We start from the raw sequence: 14209 nt of genomic DNA, 5'->3' as shown, positions 1-14209 counted from the left end.
CGCTGCTGAGGGAATGGCTGACTTCACAATCCCCATTTTACATGTACGTACTAAAAAAATGTCATTTGCTCTGGAAAGGCAAGTGGTGAGAAACATAAATGCTGTGGGGAGCGTCAGATTTGATGGTGCAATATGCAGATGTATCATAGCGGTGTGCTCAATAAACGCTGTCCTTGGAACACTGCATATTAAAACTCTTTGATGTGACAGATGGCAACTTGCACTAGGAATCACACTGCCCAGCAACAATAATCACCCTTCTTCAATATCTGACATCAAGGAAGATTTCCTCTCTAATCAGACACACGGTCAACTTTTCCGAACTGCTGCAGCATAATTGCATTAATCTGAGCTTGTTAACAGTGTGTCATTGTTACCCTCACAGCTGTTCATTTAGGAAAGTGTGCAGTCAGTGACTCAGCTGGACTCGGTGTTATCCGGCTCATAAATCATTCTTTTTGGTTTTGCTTCGATTCTTCTCTCATGGTTTCTCCAATCGCAGTTTTCACTGTTTTGTCTTGTGTCTTTAGATATTCTGGGATGGTTTGGAAAACATGTAGAGCATGACTCAAGCTGGCCCACCATGTCCTCTGGGTGTTTTGAGCGCCTGTTGTCTCCTTCAGCTGTCAAGGTTGAGCTTCCATTTGGTTCAGATACCAGAGTTATGCTGCAGTGCTGGCTGGAGCAGAGGCACGTCTTGTGCTTGACCAGCTGACCACAAGCTTCTTCTCTGATATAGAAACCAAAGAAAGAACAGACACAAGTTCACAAAGTGTATCAGCTTCATAGGTCACAAACTGAAAACTGAAGAAAATCTCTTTTTATGAAATGAATGAATCAGATACCACTCATATGAAGTGTAGTGATATCTAGGTGGAGTTCCTGCCTCAAATCTGTCTGGTATTCTCGCCGGACGTCATCTCAAACATCCCCCACACATTCTTCCTAAATAATACAACAGGAGAAGAAAAGGCTAAGCTACTAGGTCACACTAGTTGATTGAGTGAAAGAGAGAAGCTGGGAGAAGATTGGATCAGAAAATGGAGGCGTGCAGGAGTGATAAGAAACTCTCCCGTGTGGCAGAGCTGCTGAAAGACTCGCTGATGATTGTCATTTGTAAACAACCTGTATGACGTCGGTTCCCTCTTGTCGCCAGCCATGTGGTGCCGTCATCGGGTCGATTTCACGGCTCTCTCAATGCCATTGTCAGGTAGAACCTCCTCTGTGTTTGTGTGCTGGAGACGAGGTTCCTGTGTGTGGAGCAGGTGCTGGTGTCCGATTCCTCCTCTCAGGTTTCACGCTGTGTGCGTGAGAGAGTTTGCCTGCGGCGTTGTTGAATGACTCTCCAAACTCTTGTGTCTCCAAGAGTCCGCCAGCACAATAGAAGGCTTGGAAAGACCAGGATGTCATCATCAGTGATGTCAGTGGCACCGAAAACCACATTTAGTCCGCTTCATCTAATGGAATTATGTGCAGTCTTTAGGACATTACTGTAATAAGAAACAAGATCATTTGATGTGTTTTGTGATTCTGCTGTTTTCAGTGTGACCTGCTTCACAGTCTCCAGGAGACAGTGATGTTTCAATGATTTCTTGTGATGCATATATATACTTTGGGTGGCCTAGTTTCTCACCTGGGAAAGAGACCTGGCAACCTGAAGAGGAAGCAATGTTTTGCCCAGTCGTATTCTTTCAGTCATGCCACAAAGCTCAAAATACTTGCTCGGCTCATCTCGAACATGGACAAGACATTAAAAGCCCTTTTCTGTCTGAGAATCGTGTTCTCAGACTCAGAGGAGCCGATCCTATACCAAACTGACGACACTCTCCACTCGCACTATACCAGGAAGGAAATTGTGTCCATAAAATTGCTGTTGAAAAAGGGCAGCACCAGTGGGGTCCACTTACTGGAAAGAGTCCCTTCAACTATGTGGTTTAGTTTGAACCAATATAGACATTTCATTTTTTATAGAGAACTATTTACCACTGTGGCACATTGAAAAATAAAGAGTCGTAATTTGTTGGTGATTCAAATGATTTGATTCATTTAAGCGCTGCAACAAGAGCATAAATAAATAGATTCTCTTTGAGAGTCCAAATGCCAGTACAAGAGAAAAAGAGAGCCCCCGTGTGACAGCTGTCAGCTTCGTAGAGATATTGTGATGGAAAAGTTTGTGATGGGTCTGTCAAACATTGTGACCTTCTGCAATGCTGCTCCACTTAGTTGTTTAAAAATAGCAGTAGTGACAAACCACTTTTTACGATTTTTTTTCTTATTCTTTTTTGGACATGGAGATGAATCCAGCGTGGCTCGGTCTTCAGTGACACCAAGAAGATTTTTGGCAGAAAGTTCAAGGAGACGATGTCACGTTGAGTTGTGCCACATCATCTACTCAGCACGTCTCACAGTGAAACTGGTAGAGAGGTTTAGATGAGCATGAGTTTCGCAAGACGATGAAGGCAGCTGGTGAAGAAGATATTGATCAGAATGAAATGGAGATGCTGGAAGCTGTCGTAGGCGTTCTGCTGGGATTTTTTTGGAATTGCAGGAGTGCCCTTACCGATTACAGCCCTTCTACCCCTAAGAACGAGGAAGCAAAGATAAGCAATAAAAACGCTAGTCTTGCGTGATGAGTTCCCATGACCTCAGTAGTGGGAAGTCTGAGCTGGGAAAGACGTCATAGTCAAGCTATTCAGAAGCGTGCGTTGTCCAAATATAAGCTGCTTCTTGATAAATGTGCGTTTGCGGAATGTGTATGTGTTTCCTGTGGTGTATTTCACAAATTGCAAACTTCTACGTACTTTCTTGGATTGTGAACTTGGCATGGTGAGAATTCTGCCACCGTCCGACCTGGAAATCCAACATCAAGTGACGTCATCGGCGCATGGAGCTGAGAATTTTCAAAATCCAAGGACAGCTGAAAAGCACTATAATGGTTACACTATGATTGTAGCGGAAAGCCTGGCGTTTGAACACTTCAGGACAAGTGTCCACCTTCGCTCCAGCTTGTCTCTGTCAATCAGAGCTATCAATGTTGTTCTTGAACAAAGCATCTGCACTGTCACCATCATGGACACAACCGAATATTCAAAACTCCTCTGCTTCTTCTCACCGACACTGTTTTGATTAGAGAAGCAGCTGAGTATGGATTTGTTTCTGTGTTGGGACTAGAGGTTTTGCCTTGTGAGGCACCATCTGAAGTGTGATCAATGCAGCGTTCTGCGGGGAGCCAGGAGGAAATTGAACTGACTGGTCGATGGTGAGCTGCTGTTGTCAGGCCGTGACACCGATGGCCATCGTGGAGATGGTGAGGACAGCAAGCAGAGCAGCTGAACCTATTTCATGATCAAATGAAATAGGTTCAGCTATCAAATCATGGTTCTGCTTTATTTGGATTAAGAAGTTAAGAATTTTTAAAAATGTGGTACCTCTATTTTTTATCATTCGGTGCCTAGATAAACCTGGTCATTGCTCTATGAATACGATAATCTCCTGCCCATGACCCAGAACTGTAATTTTTAATAAATGAAGCACCTCCATGGAATTTATGGTTCTCCTGAAACTGTCTCTTGTGAGTCTAGCTACGGTACACGGGCTTGCAGCATAAGTTTCTCTGTCTTTTCCAAGTTCATAATCTGAAGAATATGATGTTTAAGGGGGGCTGTGATGATGTTTGTACTGGGCATTCAAGGCCATGAGTCAGTGTTCTTCTGGCCATCTTGTCTTTTGACTCTGCAGGATCCAAAGGGTGGAGGTCATGGTGTTTTGTATGGTGAATGTTGTTACTGTGTCCTTTAGATAACAGCAGTGGTGCTGGTGGGGGTATGGGTCAAGTCATCACAAGGGGTCGAAGACATCAGTACACTAAATACGTACAGTGAATAGTTGGAAATGTTTATGTTTTTGAGTAGCATAAGACCTCTGACCACGATTTATCAACAATCATTCCTACATTCTACCACTGCCACTTCAATGCTAACCTGTAGAATAGTTGGTCCGCACTGCGATGGTGTGTATTTCACTCTGCTTTACTGAAAGATATACTGAAATGAAGGCCAAGGTACAAATCGCAGTCCTGATAACCAAATATACAACAACTATATATATATATATATATATATATATATATATATATATATATATATATATATATATATATATATATATATATATATATATATATATATATATATATATAGTTTTAAGAAAACTGAAAATGAATATGCTGGATGTTAATGTTCACACACTATTAACGTTCAAAATAAATAAATTTATTTTTTTTGTCATTTTCGCCTTTTAACTTCAATTGTTTTTTAATTCAACATACATTGTATGTTACATTTAATATTCATTTATGGCTGGATATTTTACAGAATTACAATTATAAATTAAATTCAGGGTAGTATGAAACGGCATAAGAATGACTATCTGCCGTTTTGCTGTTGTTTGTGTTAAATTATACGTCATGTTTCACCAGCCGCCACTGAATGGGATATTGTGTTGCCAGATTCAAGTACATCATCAAGTACTTTACTGTGTTGACTCCGTCCTCAGCCGTCCTGTCACTGGTTAGAGGCGCTAGTGAATGTTCAGACCTCTTGAAGTCAATCACAACCTCTCTTGGTTTTGTCCACATCGAGGACAAGATTCTGGTGCTGGTGTCATTTGCACCGCAATTCGTCTGGGCCTGGTTGCACAAGAGGAAGGAGCCAATCACAGGATGACGCTTTTTGCTCCACTTTGGTCCACATCCAACATTCATGTTGAAGCAGTGAGGCTGGCTGAGGTGATTTGACAAACCAGGAGGAAACTTGTAGACACAGAATACAGGAAGAAATAGCTGTTTGTCTATGAATGAAAGCTAACATTATAATGAGCAAGATAGCGCACATACTACATACAAGAAACAATCTGATTTAATCGAATCCCTCGTTGTGTGTGGTCCAATTCATGTCCAATTCTCCCATGATACAACTGTAGGGGACCATGTATTGGATCATTCCTGCCAAACATTCATGTATTCCCATGTGCTAGTTGGTGCCTTTGAAAGTTCTTCCCTGCTAAAAAAAGTCTAATTTTTACAGTCATGTCTTACAGAAGTCAAGAAGGTAGGAAATGATAAAATAAAAATAGACCGACGTTCCCCTCACAGCAGTGCAGAGCTTCTTCCCTGCGCTCTCCTCTCCCTTTATACTCTCTAATCTCCTCCTCATTTCGGCTCCCCTCTCCTCCCACTGTCCTCTTCGCCATCTAATCCCCCATGAAAAGGCTGCCCTGTGATTTTGACTTTCTTCCAGACTAAATCATCTCCTCTCTGGCTCCAATGTGACCAGCAAACATCAGCGACCACATAAATCTGAACACGTCAGGGATTTCTGCTCTTGTTGTTCCTTCTTCTTGTTGGCGAGCAGATATGCAGAGTTTCGTCCAATGATCTCCAGATCTTAAATGTTTGAACTAGCGAAAGGTGTGACGGTATGGCGACATGTCATACGATGGTGTCAACTCCTCACGTGTATAATTATTCTCTGGGCTTACCATAAGGTCACAGCTGATTGGCGGAACCACGTTGCCATGGTTATGTCTCTCACCTCACTGGTTTGACGTCTTTTTCTTCTGTCTCATGTAAAGAGATGTGGTGTTCTCAATTTAAAATCTTGCTCGATCCCCTGCTGCCTTTTTGTCACGGCTAACTCTGCTCCACTGTGCTGCCCCCACTATAGCTAGAGTATATACTGTGTAACCACTACACACAAAATCACTCTGAATTTATATCCCCCCAAAAACACATTACCTCTTCTTTCCATATATTTATTTTTATTAAAACAGTTATACATTACAAATGCAAAAAATGTGCACCGCCATCCTTTTTTGTTTTTCACGTGGGCCCATGCTGCCCACCTAAAATGCCGGATGTGAGCACAGAGACACAATTACACTCACCATCTCCTCTGTGTTCCAGTTTGACATGAACGTTTATCACCGCAAGTGCTTTGGCATACAAAGAATAACCCTTTCAGACACACAAAAGCACACTCACTTACATATAACTGGGCACTCCACAATGACACATTTGCATAAACATAGTCTCAAGTATCAACATACTGTCATATGCGCAGCACACAAAATGCATATCAGAACTCACATGCACAGTGTTCAGCTCACATACATACACGCAAACCTATAAGAACAAAGGCATGTTTTTATAAACACACACTTCATGTCGGTCTACTCTTCATGTGTCACCTGAGACTCGCACTCAGACTCTTTCGAAAGCTTCTGAAAAAGTGTGTTGCCTTTTGAGTGCAGAGAGATTGTGTGTCGGAGAGCTGCTGGGAGCTGTTGTCATTGTCTTCATCTCCATGTTAAGCGTGTGTATGTAATCAGACTCCTCTCTGCTCGATGTTGTGACATGGATGGGGTGAGAGGGGAGGCAGTTTGATGACTCCCGGCGATGCGCTATTGTTGTAGGTTATGGTTATGGTAAGGGCTTTTCTACACTTGCTTCGGTTTTCATGAAGTGAAATGATGAGGGATGTCATTCCTTAAAATGGTCAAACTCATGAATGAGTTTGGAAAATTGTTTGGATTGGCTTGCACATTTTTACGGGTGAGGATTGTCTTAATGTAGCTAAGGTACTTACTGGCAAATTGGTTACTTGAGTCTGGGGGATCAGAGATCATCCATGAAATGTGACCTGCACTGGTCTAGCAGACATGATCTGCAGCCAGACCAGAGGGAGGAACATCCTGGAGGAATCCGGACGTGAGGATTGTATGTTCGCTTGTTAGCTTTGGAAAACTGCTGAATCATAGCTATGGATCTACATTTTCTCCAAAAGAGGTGACTTTAACTGCCCTTTAGTGAAAGCCGGTGGTGACGCCGTTGAGTTGGTCTTCTCCGTTTCACTCAAACTATTCTGGATCGGAGTGTGACCAGGACGATGACAACGACATCCTCCAGTCTAAAAGTTCCCATCAGTCATTTCTGTGACCGGCGTCACTCCTGGGTTTGGTAGGTTCTGAAGCGTGGATGCTTAATTTATTAGCAAGGCAGGCATTGTAGTGTTCATTCTTTTACGTTGTGAGTCCCTGAGTCGTGGTTCTTACTCTGCCACGGATGTCATATGATTGTCAGGGTTTGTCTGTCTGTGTAACCACAATATTGCCATGACTGCAGAGCAGGTTTCAATGAAGAGTTCAGGAAATGTTGATGGAGGGACAGGGAACAGATGATCATATTCTGGTGTTTGGGATTACCTTTCAGATCCTTTTGAAGAATTCATCAGTCTGTGTAGCAAGAGTTGCAGTGCCTTCCTCTCTCCACCTATTCTTTGTTGTGAACACGGGTTTTTGTACCCTACTACCACCTGCTGTCCTACTGAGATGACTGCTAATAATCTGTTTAAAATATTTAAATATATATATAGAAAATATATGTACAGTAAAGCAATTGTCTTTGGCTAAAAAAATAATCTCAATGGGAGGAAATGAGCTTGTACTCTCTGGGTGCTTTTGTAGTTCATACACTGCCTGGCCAAAAAAAAAAAGTCGCCACCTGGATTTAACTAAGCAAATATGGGGTATGGGGTTGCTGCAGTTGGTCAGGTCTAGGTTCAGCAACATTATGTGCTCACAGAATGAGGTCAGCTGACTACCTGAATATACTGAATGACCAGGTTATTCCATCAATGGATGTTTTCTTCCCTGATGGCACGGGCATATTCCAAGATGACAATGCCTGGTTCAGGGAGCATGAGACATCATTTTCACACATGGACTGGCCACCTCAGAGTCCAGACCTTAACCCCATTGAGAATCTTTGGGGTGTGCTGGAGAAGGCTTTGCGCAGCGGTCAGACTCTACCATCATCAATGCAAGATCTTGGTGAAAAGTTGCAACACTGGATGGAAATAAATCTTGTGACATTGCAGAAGCTTATCGAAACAGTGCCACAGCGAATGCGTGCTGTAATCAAAGCTAAAGGCGCTCCAACAAAATATTAGAGTATATGAGCCTTTTCTTTGGCAGCAACTTTTTTTTTTTTTTTGGCCAGGCAGTGTATTTAGATTGCTGGACAGTTCAGTGACTCTTAAGTCTCTTAACTCTCAAGTGTCCTCCCTCACACAAAAGGACCAAACGTGCTGCTGTTAGCAACAATGTGCATCAACTCAACAACAAGTCAACAAGTCAACTCACCCGTCACAGGACAGAGACAGCAGAGTCTCTTGGGTTAGGTCAACCCCAGCTACTGAGAGACCTCTGACAAGGATGCACATCAACAGACAACCACATCATGAAGAGTGACTCTGCACGTTCATGTGCTTTTCAGCTACAACCACACACAAAATGATGGTTGAAATTATGTCAGAACATTTCCCTATCTAAAATAGCCAAATAAATCGACCGTCTTTTTTTTCAATGACGTCGTTTTCTAACTAATGTAGAATTCTTGTTCTTTTTGTCCGTTCTCTCTTCACGTCTGCAGTGTGAAGCCACTTAAAGCGACTGTCTTGACAGGCTGTGCTTAAGTCCTCGACACTGAAGCCTCGATGTTTGATTAAAAGCCTGTGCCGCTGTGAGAAAACATTTTAAAACAATTACCACGTCACTCTGTCGCTACGATATTGCTCATCGACTGCGTCCGCAGCATGAGACGTTTGACACAGTCTTCTGTTCGGTTTGGTGGTTATAGCCCTCGTATAATACATTCATATGGGGTATAACATCTGTGTTATCATAATGTTTAGGTCATATGCCCTATTTACGGTGATAAAACTTCAAATAAACGCCGTTATAATACTTACAAAATGCTCCCCATGAAGCTCTAACGTCGCACTGCAATTCACATCGTGAAGAGCAAATACTGTAGTAGAACACTTCCCTCTAGTGGCTTTAATGGGACATTGCAGCGTAAGGTGCTTCGTTTAAAGTGCTTTTTCATATACTTTTACAGTACAATTCTTGCAATTCGGTGTCATTGGCCAATTACTGATCTTTTATTATTTTTATGTGTATTTTTTTATGTTTGTCACAATATCCAAATCATTAATCACGAGAGCCAAAAATCGCGTTTAGTCATCAGTCCCATGTAAAATACATAAAGTCATTTTCCTTTCAAGGTCAGGTCAATTTTGATCGGACAGTTTGTGCCGAGGAAATGTTTCAGTAAAGCCAGTGACATGCAAGTAGAAATATAGCATTTTACACAATGTTTATAATAACAACAGTAATAGTAAGTGTGGAAAAAGTGCAATAAGTGTACTCAAGCATTCATGTACGAATGAAGATGTAAAAACAGACCTCGCAATTGAATGTTTTCTTTAACCTTTCAACTTGAATGACTTCGGTGCCTTGCAGAAGCAGATTTCCCACTTTTTGCTCACTCTAATTAGAGGATGAATGTCGTAGCACCGGTTCTGTTGTTATTGCACGTGTATAGCTATACCTGTAGGGACCAGTTCCTGGAAACACACCTGTTTGTGGGCACCTTATGCTATTTGTGGGGAGCTTTTGTCAGTCACTTCAGTAAAAGTAGTTCATTTTGCAGTAATTGGTTTGAAGTTTGGTTCAGAGTCCCGGTTAAGGTTAGCAGTCATCTGTTTTGCATGGTTACGTTTCGCATTATAGCACAAACATAGTGATACATGACTGAGTGTGTGTGTTGTTTTGACATGTTGAATGTATGTCTGAACTGTTGAGTCTGACTTTCAGTCATTAAAAACTCATGCTATGTGGCTGAAGCCTATTTGACAAATGGTTTTGTTCATATCCTTCTGATCAACTCAATAATACTAACCTGATGGTCAATTTTGTTCAAAATAACTTACTGCTGCTCATGTATTATTTTTTGTGGAGTTTGCTGCTCTATGTTAAATCAGGTCAACAATCTGAGAGACTCATACCCGGTTCGCACTATTGAAAGATCAACTCGGTACTTGACTTGGGTTCTGCCGTGCCATGAGTTGTATGAGAATGAACCACTGGCAGAGACCAACTCAACCTCCCTCTTTTTATCTTCCTCGACCAAAAAGGTGTGTTGCTCTCTGTACTCATAAGCAATTGATGTTTGAAAACCATCACAGCATAGCAGTAAAATAGATGTCTGATGACCCTAGATCTTGATGCTTCAGCACCCAATTTAACCCATGACAACAGACTGAAACCACCATACGTGTCCATTTTCTAAATCATAGTGGAAAACCCTGACTCTGTCTTGACGGTCATCATGGACAACTCCAGCACATGTGATTCAGAATGGTTTTCCTGTGGAGTGTCACGACAGCCAGTAAAGGATGTGACTGTAGGAAGCCCAGAATCCCACATGGGTCAACACTTCCTCAAAACGGTTTGGATTAGAGCCACTTGTACTGTAAGAGTAATAACAAATGTACGTTTGATGCTAAACCGCCCACCCGCCCACTTTTGGTGTGTTGGTGTGCACACATATCAGCTACTTACCGCCACTTACTGTAGCTACTCCCAGTTTTGGACTATCCATATTACACAGGAAAAAAGAAATCTGTACTTATCTATACCCCTGAAATCAATTCTGCATGAAAGAAAAGCTAAGTTCTAAATGCATAGTCTGGATTGTTGTCCTTCTGTTTAGTGACATCACAATCTTCTGTCTTATGTGCTCAACAGTATCTTCCATATGCAATCTGTCCTGTAGGATTTGAGGTGCTTCCTACTGTACAATGTGACCCCCCGCAATCACAACAGATGGCGCCTCTTCCTCCTTTCACACACACAAATTAAGAAAAGGATGCTTACATCCCTCGCAAACTCATGATTATTCTCATTTAAAATGATAATATTCAGACCATGATGCTGTGAGTGATGACAGATTATGACTCCATTCCAGTGATTCCACTCCTGCACTTAATTGTGTCTCAATGCTCTGCTTTGGGAGCAGTGAGGAGGACACACACACACACACACACACACACTTACAATTCACCATGGGGAGGAAGTATAGCTGAGGAAAGAAGTCCAGTCAGTCAGAGAGTGTCAGAGTGTGAGGTAGGAGCCCCGTGACGTGTGTGTTTTCAAGGTGTTCGGAGCTGCTTGTTCCATCATGAAGAAGAAACTGACTTGCTGAGTAACTTTTCATTTCTATCATATAGATTTCTGGTGTGAATTTTTAGGGACAGCGTCTCAGCGGGGGGGGAGACACATGAGATCATCCAAAATAGTAGGAGTGTGTTTGAAGCGACTAGGTGGATGGTGAGTGAATGTGTGTGTCGGGGCAATGTACCGGCGTTCCCCCTGTGCCAGAGCAAGGGTTCACTTTGACTTCAGCGAGGAGGTTATCAGGAGACTCCACGCCGCCAATCATGGACGAGCTCACAGGTCAGGACTTCCACGATTTCTCACACTGCTGTCGATGCTGGTGACTCTGATGTACGCGTGTCGCTGCAAGCTTTACTGCAGTCTACTCGCTCATGACTCAAAACAAACATTTTGGATTTGTTTAGCTGGTTTGTGGACTGTCCCAACTTCTTTAGCCACAGTGTAAATATAGACAGGCGTTTGAGAAGAGCAGACAAATCCAGGGGAGTAGAATGATCAGCACTTTATTTGTCCCAAATTATTGCATTATTGCTGTAGCTTTTGTGTGACACTATGCTAATGCTAATGTTTTCATTACTAATTAAGATAATCTTGCTGATTTAGGCTTCATTCACACATCAGTCAAGGGCTTATGTCGGGTTAGCAAATCCTGTTGCCAAGCTGATGATGTTTTGTTTTTGTTGTATTATGTTCACTCTGTCCACCGTCGAATATTTTGTTGGCTGAATGCTTACATAATGCTACGAATTTTGACAGACAGCGTAGCATAACTTGGTTTCAGGGCTACAGTGTACCGCAATGTGTTCATACTTATTTGCTTATTGACGTATTGCAGTCACTTTAATGCTCAAATGAAACACAGAAATGAAACACAGAAATGTGGCCATTATTTGTGTGTTGAGGCATTGCATAACACTAAAGCTAACAAATTTGGTTAACACCGCTAATAGGCTACATGTAAAGCCATTTGCCTATTGACTTAACCTTGCGCTTGGTGCGTGTGTGGAGCTAACGCAAGTAGTTTAAAGAGTATAAACATATTCACATTTTTTTCTTTTCACCTAGTCGAATTGAATCAAACAAGACCTCACTCCCATGACTCCCAATATAGTGACCTTGGGAAAGTGGACTTTTGTGTCCTTACTGGCCTGTAAGGCAGCCTTCAGCTGTTGCATGTCGACATGTGAGGTTTTCAATTGAAGCGCATATTCCATCATCCGTGGCATATCCAGATGCTTGGACAGTGGTCACGTCGTAAAAGAAACACAGAGTTAGGGTCAGGTAAGCCATGGGATGGCTCAACTTTCCTTCTACCTGTGTCAATGTTTCAATTGCTATTTAAAGCGGCTCAGTCACGGTGACTTCCTGACTGCACCTTCAAGAAGGAGAGGAGCCATGTAAGTGGTTATGAAAGGCAATGAGCTCACTCCAGGAGCCACTGCATCCTGAAAATGTTTTAATGCACTTCAGCCTAGTTCTTTTAGGTGGCACTACTATGTCTTTCAGTCTTTCAACTAAAGAATAATAGAGTGACAGTAGTCACGAGAAGAGATCACATAGTTGGATAATTGAGCTGTTTTTGGTCACAATTTTGCCCCTTTCAGACCAAGGATGTTAGACACCCCCTTCAATCATAAGGCAAATCCTTGATTCCTTGAATTTGCCTCAATAAACATGCGTGTTGAGTGCTGAGATTATCAAGGTGCACATATGATATTTGATCTATTTTTAGGGTCTCACTGATTAAAAAAAAGACTCAAGGCTCAAGAGTTCATAAGTTGTGAGTTGTTTGTTCACCACAGAGCTTGAAAAGCAATTTCCATTCATTTGATGCTAAAATATTGCTGTTAACGTCAGTAATTAAAAGACATTTTAGATTAATTTGAAGTCGTAAAATGTGCTAATCATTACTTGAGTCGTGTTCAGGTGCTGGTTTAAGTTTCTTGGTGACAATCACCTGGTCTCATGTCATATGACAAGGTTTAGGCTAGTGAATCTGTATGTAGATTAAATCTAGTTATTTAATGCAAATTAAAGCAAGAGTGACATTTCCAATACAGTTCTAATATTTCAATGGGACCCGGCCCCATCTCTCCTGGAAGGTGAGGGACCCAAACTCAAAAAGGTGATGAAACCCAGTCTGAGAGCCCAACCCACCAACTTGGGAAGTAAACAAACCGAAGGAGCTAACATCTGTGAAGCAGTAAAGCGACTAAGGTTTTCAGACATGAGAGCAAAGATGCTAAAGAATGCAAGGAGTTCATTCGTGGGGGAGCCTTTACCAGACTGGAATCCTGACGGTCTGGTACAATAGACTGGAACCAGGGGCAATCTAAGGCGGGTGATGGCACAGAGCTTCCAGCTGTGTGCTGAGACATGGGACGAAGACGGAAGTCCGAAGACAAAATGAAAGTGAAACATAACAATTTTTTATTTATTCGACTGTTGGTGTATGTTGCTGAGATGTGAACAGTTGAAGGTTTATGTCATGAAGTATCACAATCAAAGCAGACTTGTCATCTCCAGAGGAATGTTTCTATTGACTTTTGAGTGCTGCAACTTGTACGCTGCTTACTGCAGCTCATGTGTCGCAGGTGTTTATCTATTATCAGACTAGCACATGGAAGGCATATTATTTAATGTAAAGCCAAATCAGAATGTGACTTTATATCTTATATCATTCAATTATATAATGTTTTTCCTTGCTAGCATAGTTAACAAACAATAGTTGCAATAGTTACAAACAATAGGATAACACAGCTTACTGTATTCATAACTTCAACAAATATGTTTTTGTTGTTTTTGAATGTGCCTATGTTGTTACTTTAACTTTTTTTGACTGAGTGGAGTATTCAAATAAACGTATAATACATGCAAATACCTATATTTCAGTTGCTTTCAGTTTGTACACTTAGTGGACTACTGTTTAGTTTTTAAACCTGCCAAGGATGAAAACATATTTTTGTCATTTCATGATATGAAAATGTGTAGAGCCTGTGGCTGATTGGTCAGTAATGATGCCTGTGGTGAATTAGTTATTCGAGCTAGTTAACAACAGCTATGGAACAAATTTGGGAAACAAGGAAGGATGAAGGCAGTCACTGACACAGCGAGTTTTCCTCACGCTAACATT

The 14209-nt window shown here is 41.7% G+C and overlaps 1 protein-coding gene across 5 annotated transcripts in view; it reads left to right on the top strand.

The window, feature by feature from the left end:
• pde4ba (phosphodiesterase 4B, cAMP-specific a) overlaps positions 1–14209 on the top strand; it is a 148448-nt gene that overhangs the window by 72377 nt on the left and 61862 nt on the right. The window contains exon 1 of one of the 5 annotated variants that reach the window (XM_053881174.1): positions 10877–11355. The exons of the other annotated variants lie outside the window; for them this stretch is intronic. Within the exon in view, the coding sequence (XP_053737149.1) occupies positions 11255–11355 (101 nt within the window). The 5' untranslated portion in view covers positions 10877–11254. Of the gene's footprint in view, positions 1–10876; positions 11356–14209 lie in introns of those variants that run through there. 5 annotated transcript variants of the gene reach the window in all.

The sequence above is a fragment of the Synchiropus splendidus genome, chromosome 1 (assembly GCF_027744825.2).
Source record: "Synchiropus splendidus isolate RoL2022-P1 chromosome 1, RoL_Sspl_1.0, whole genome shotgun sequence".
NCBI classification, from domain to species: Eukaryota; Metazoa; Chordata; class Actinopteri; order Syngnathiformes; family Callionymidae; genus Synchiropus; species Synchiropus splendidus.
This window is presented reverse-complemented; position numbering and strand designations above follow the sequence as displayed.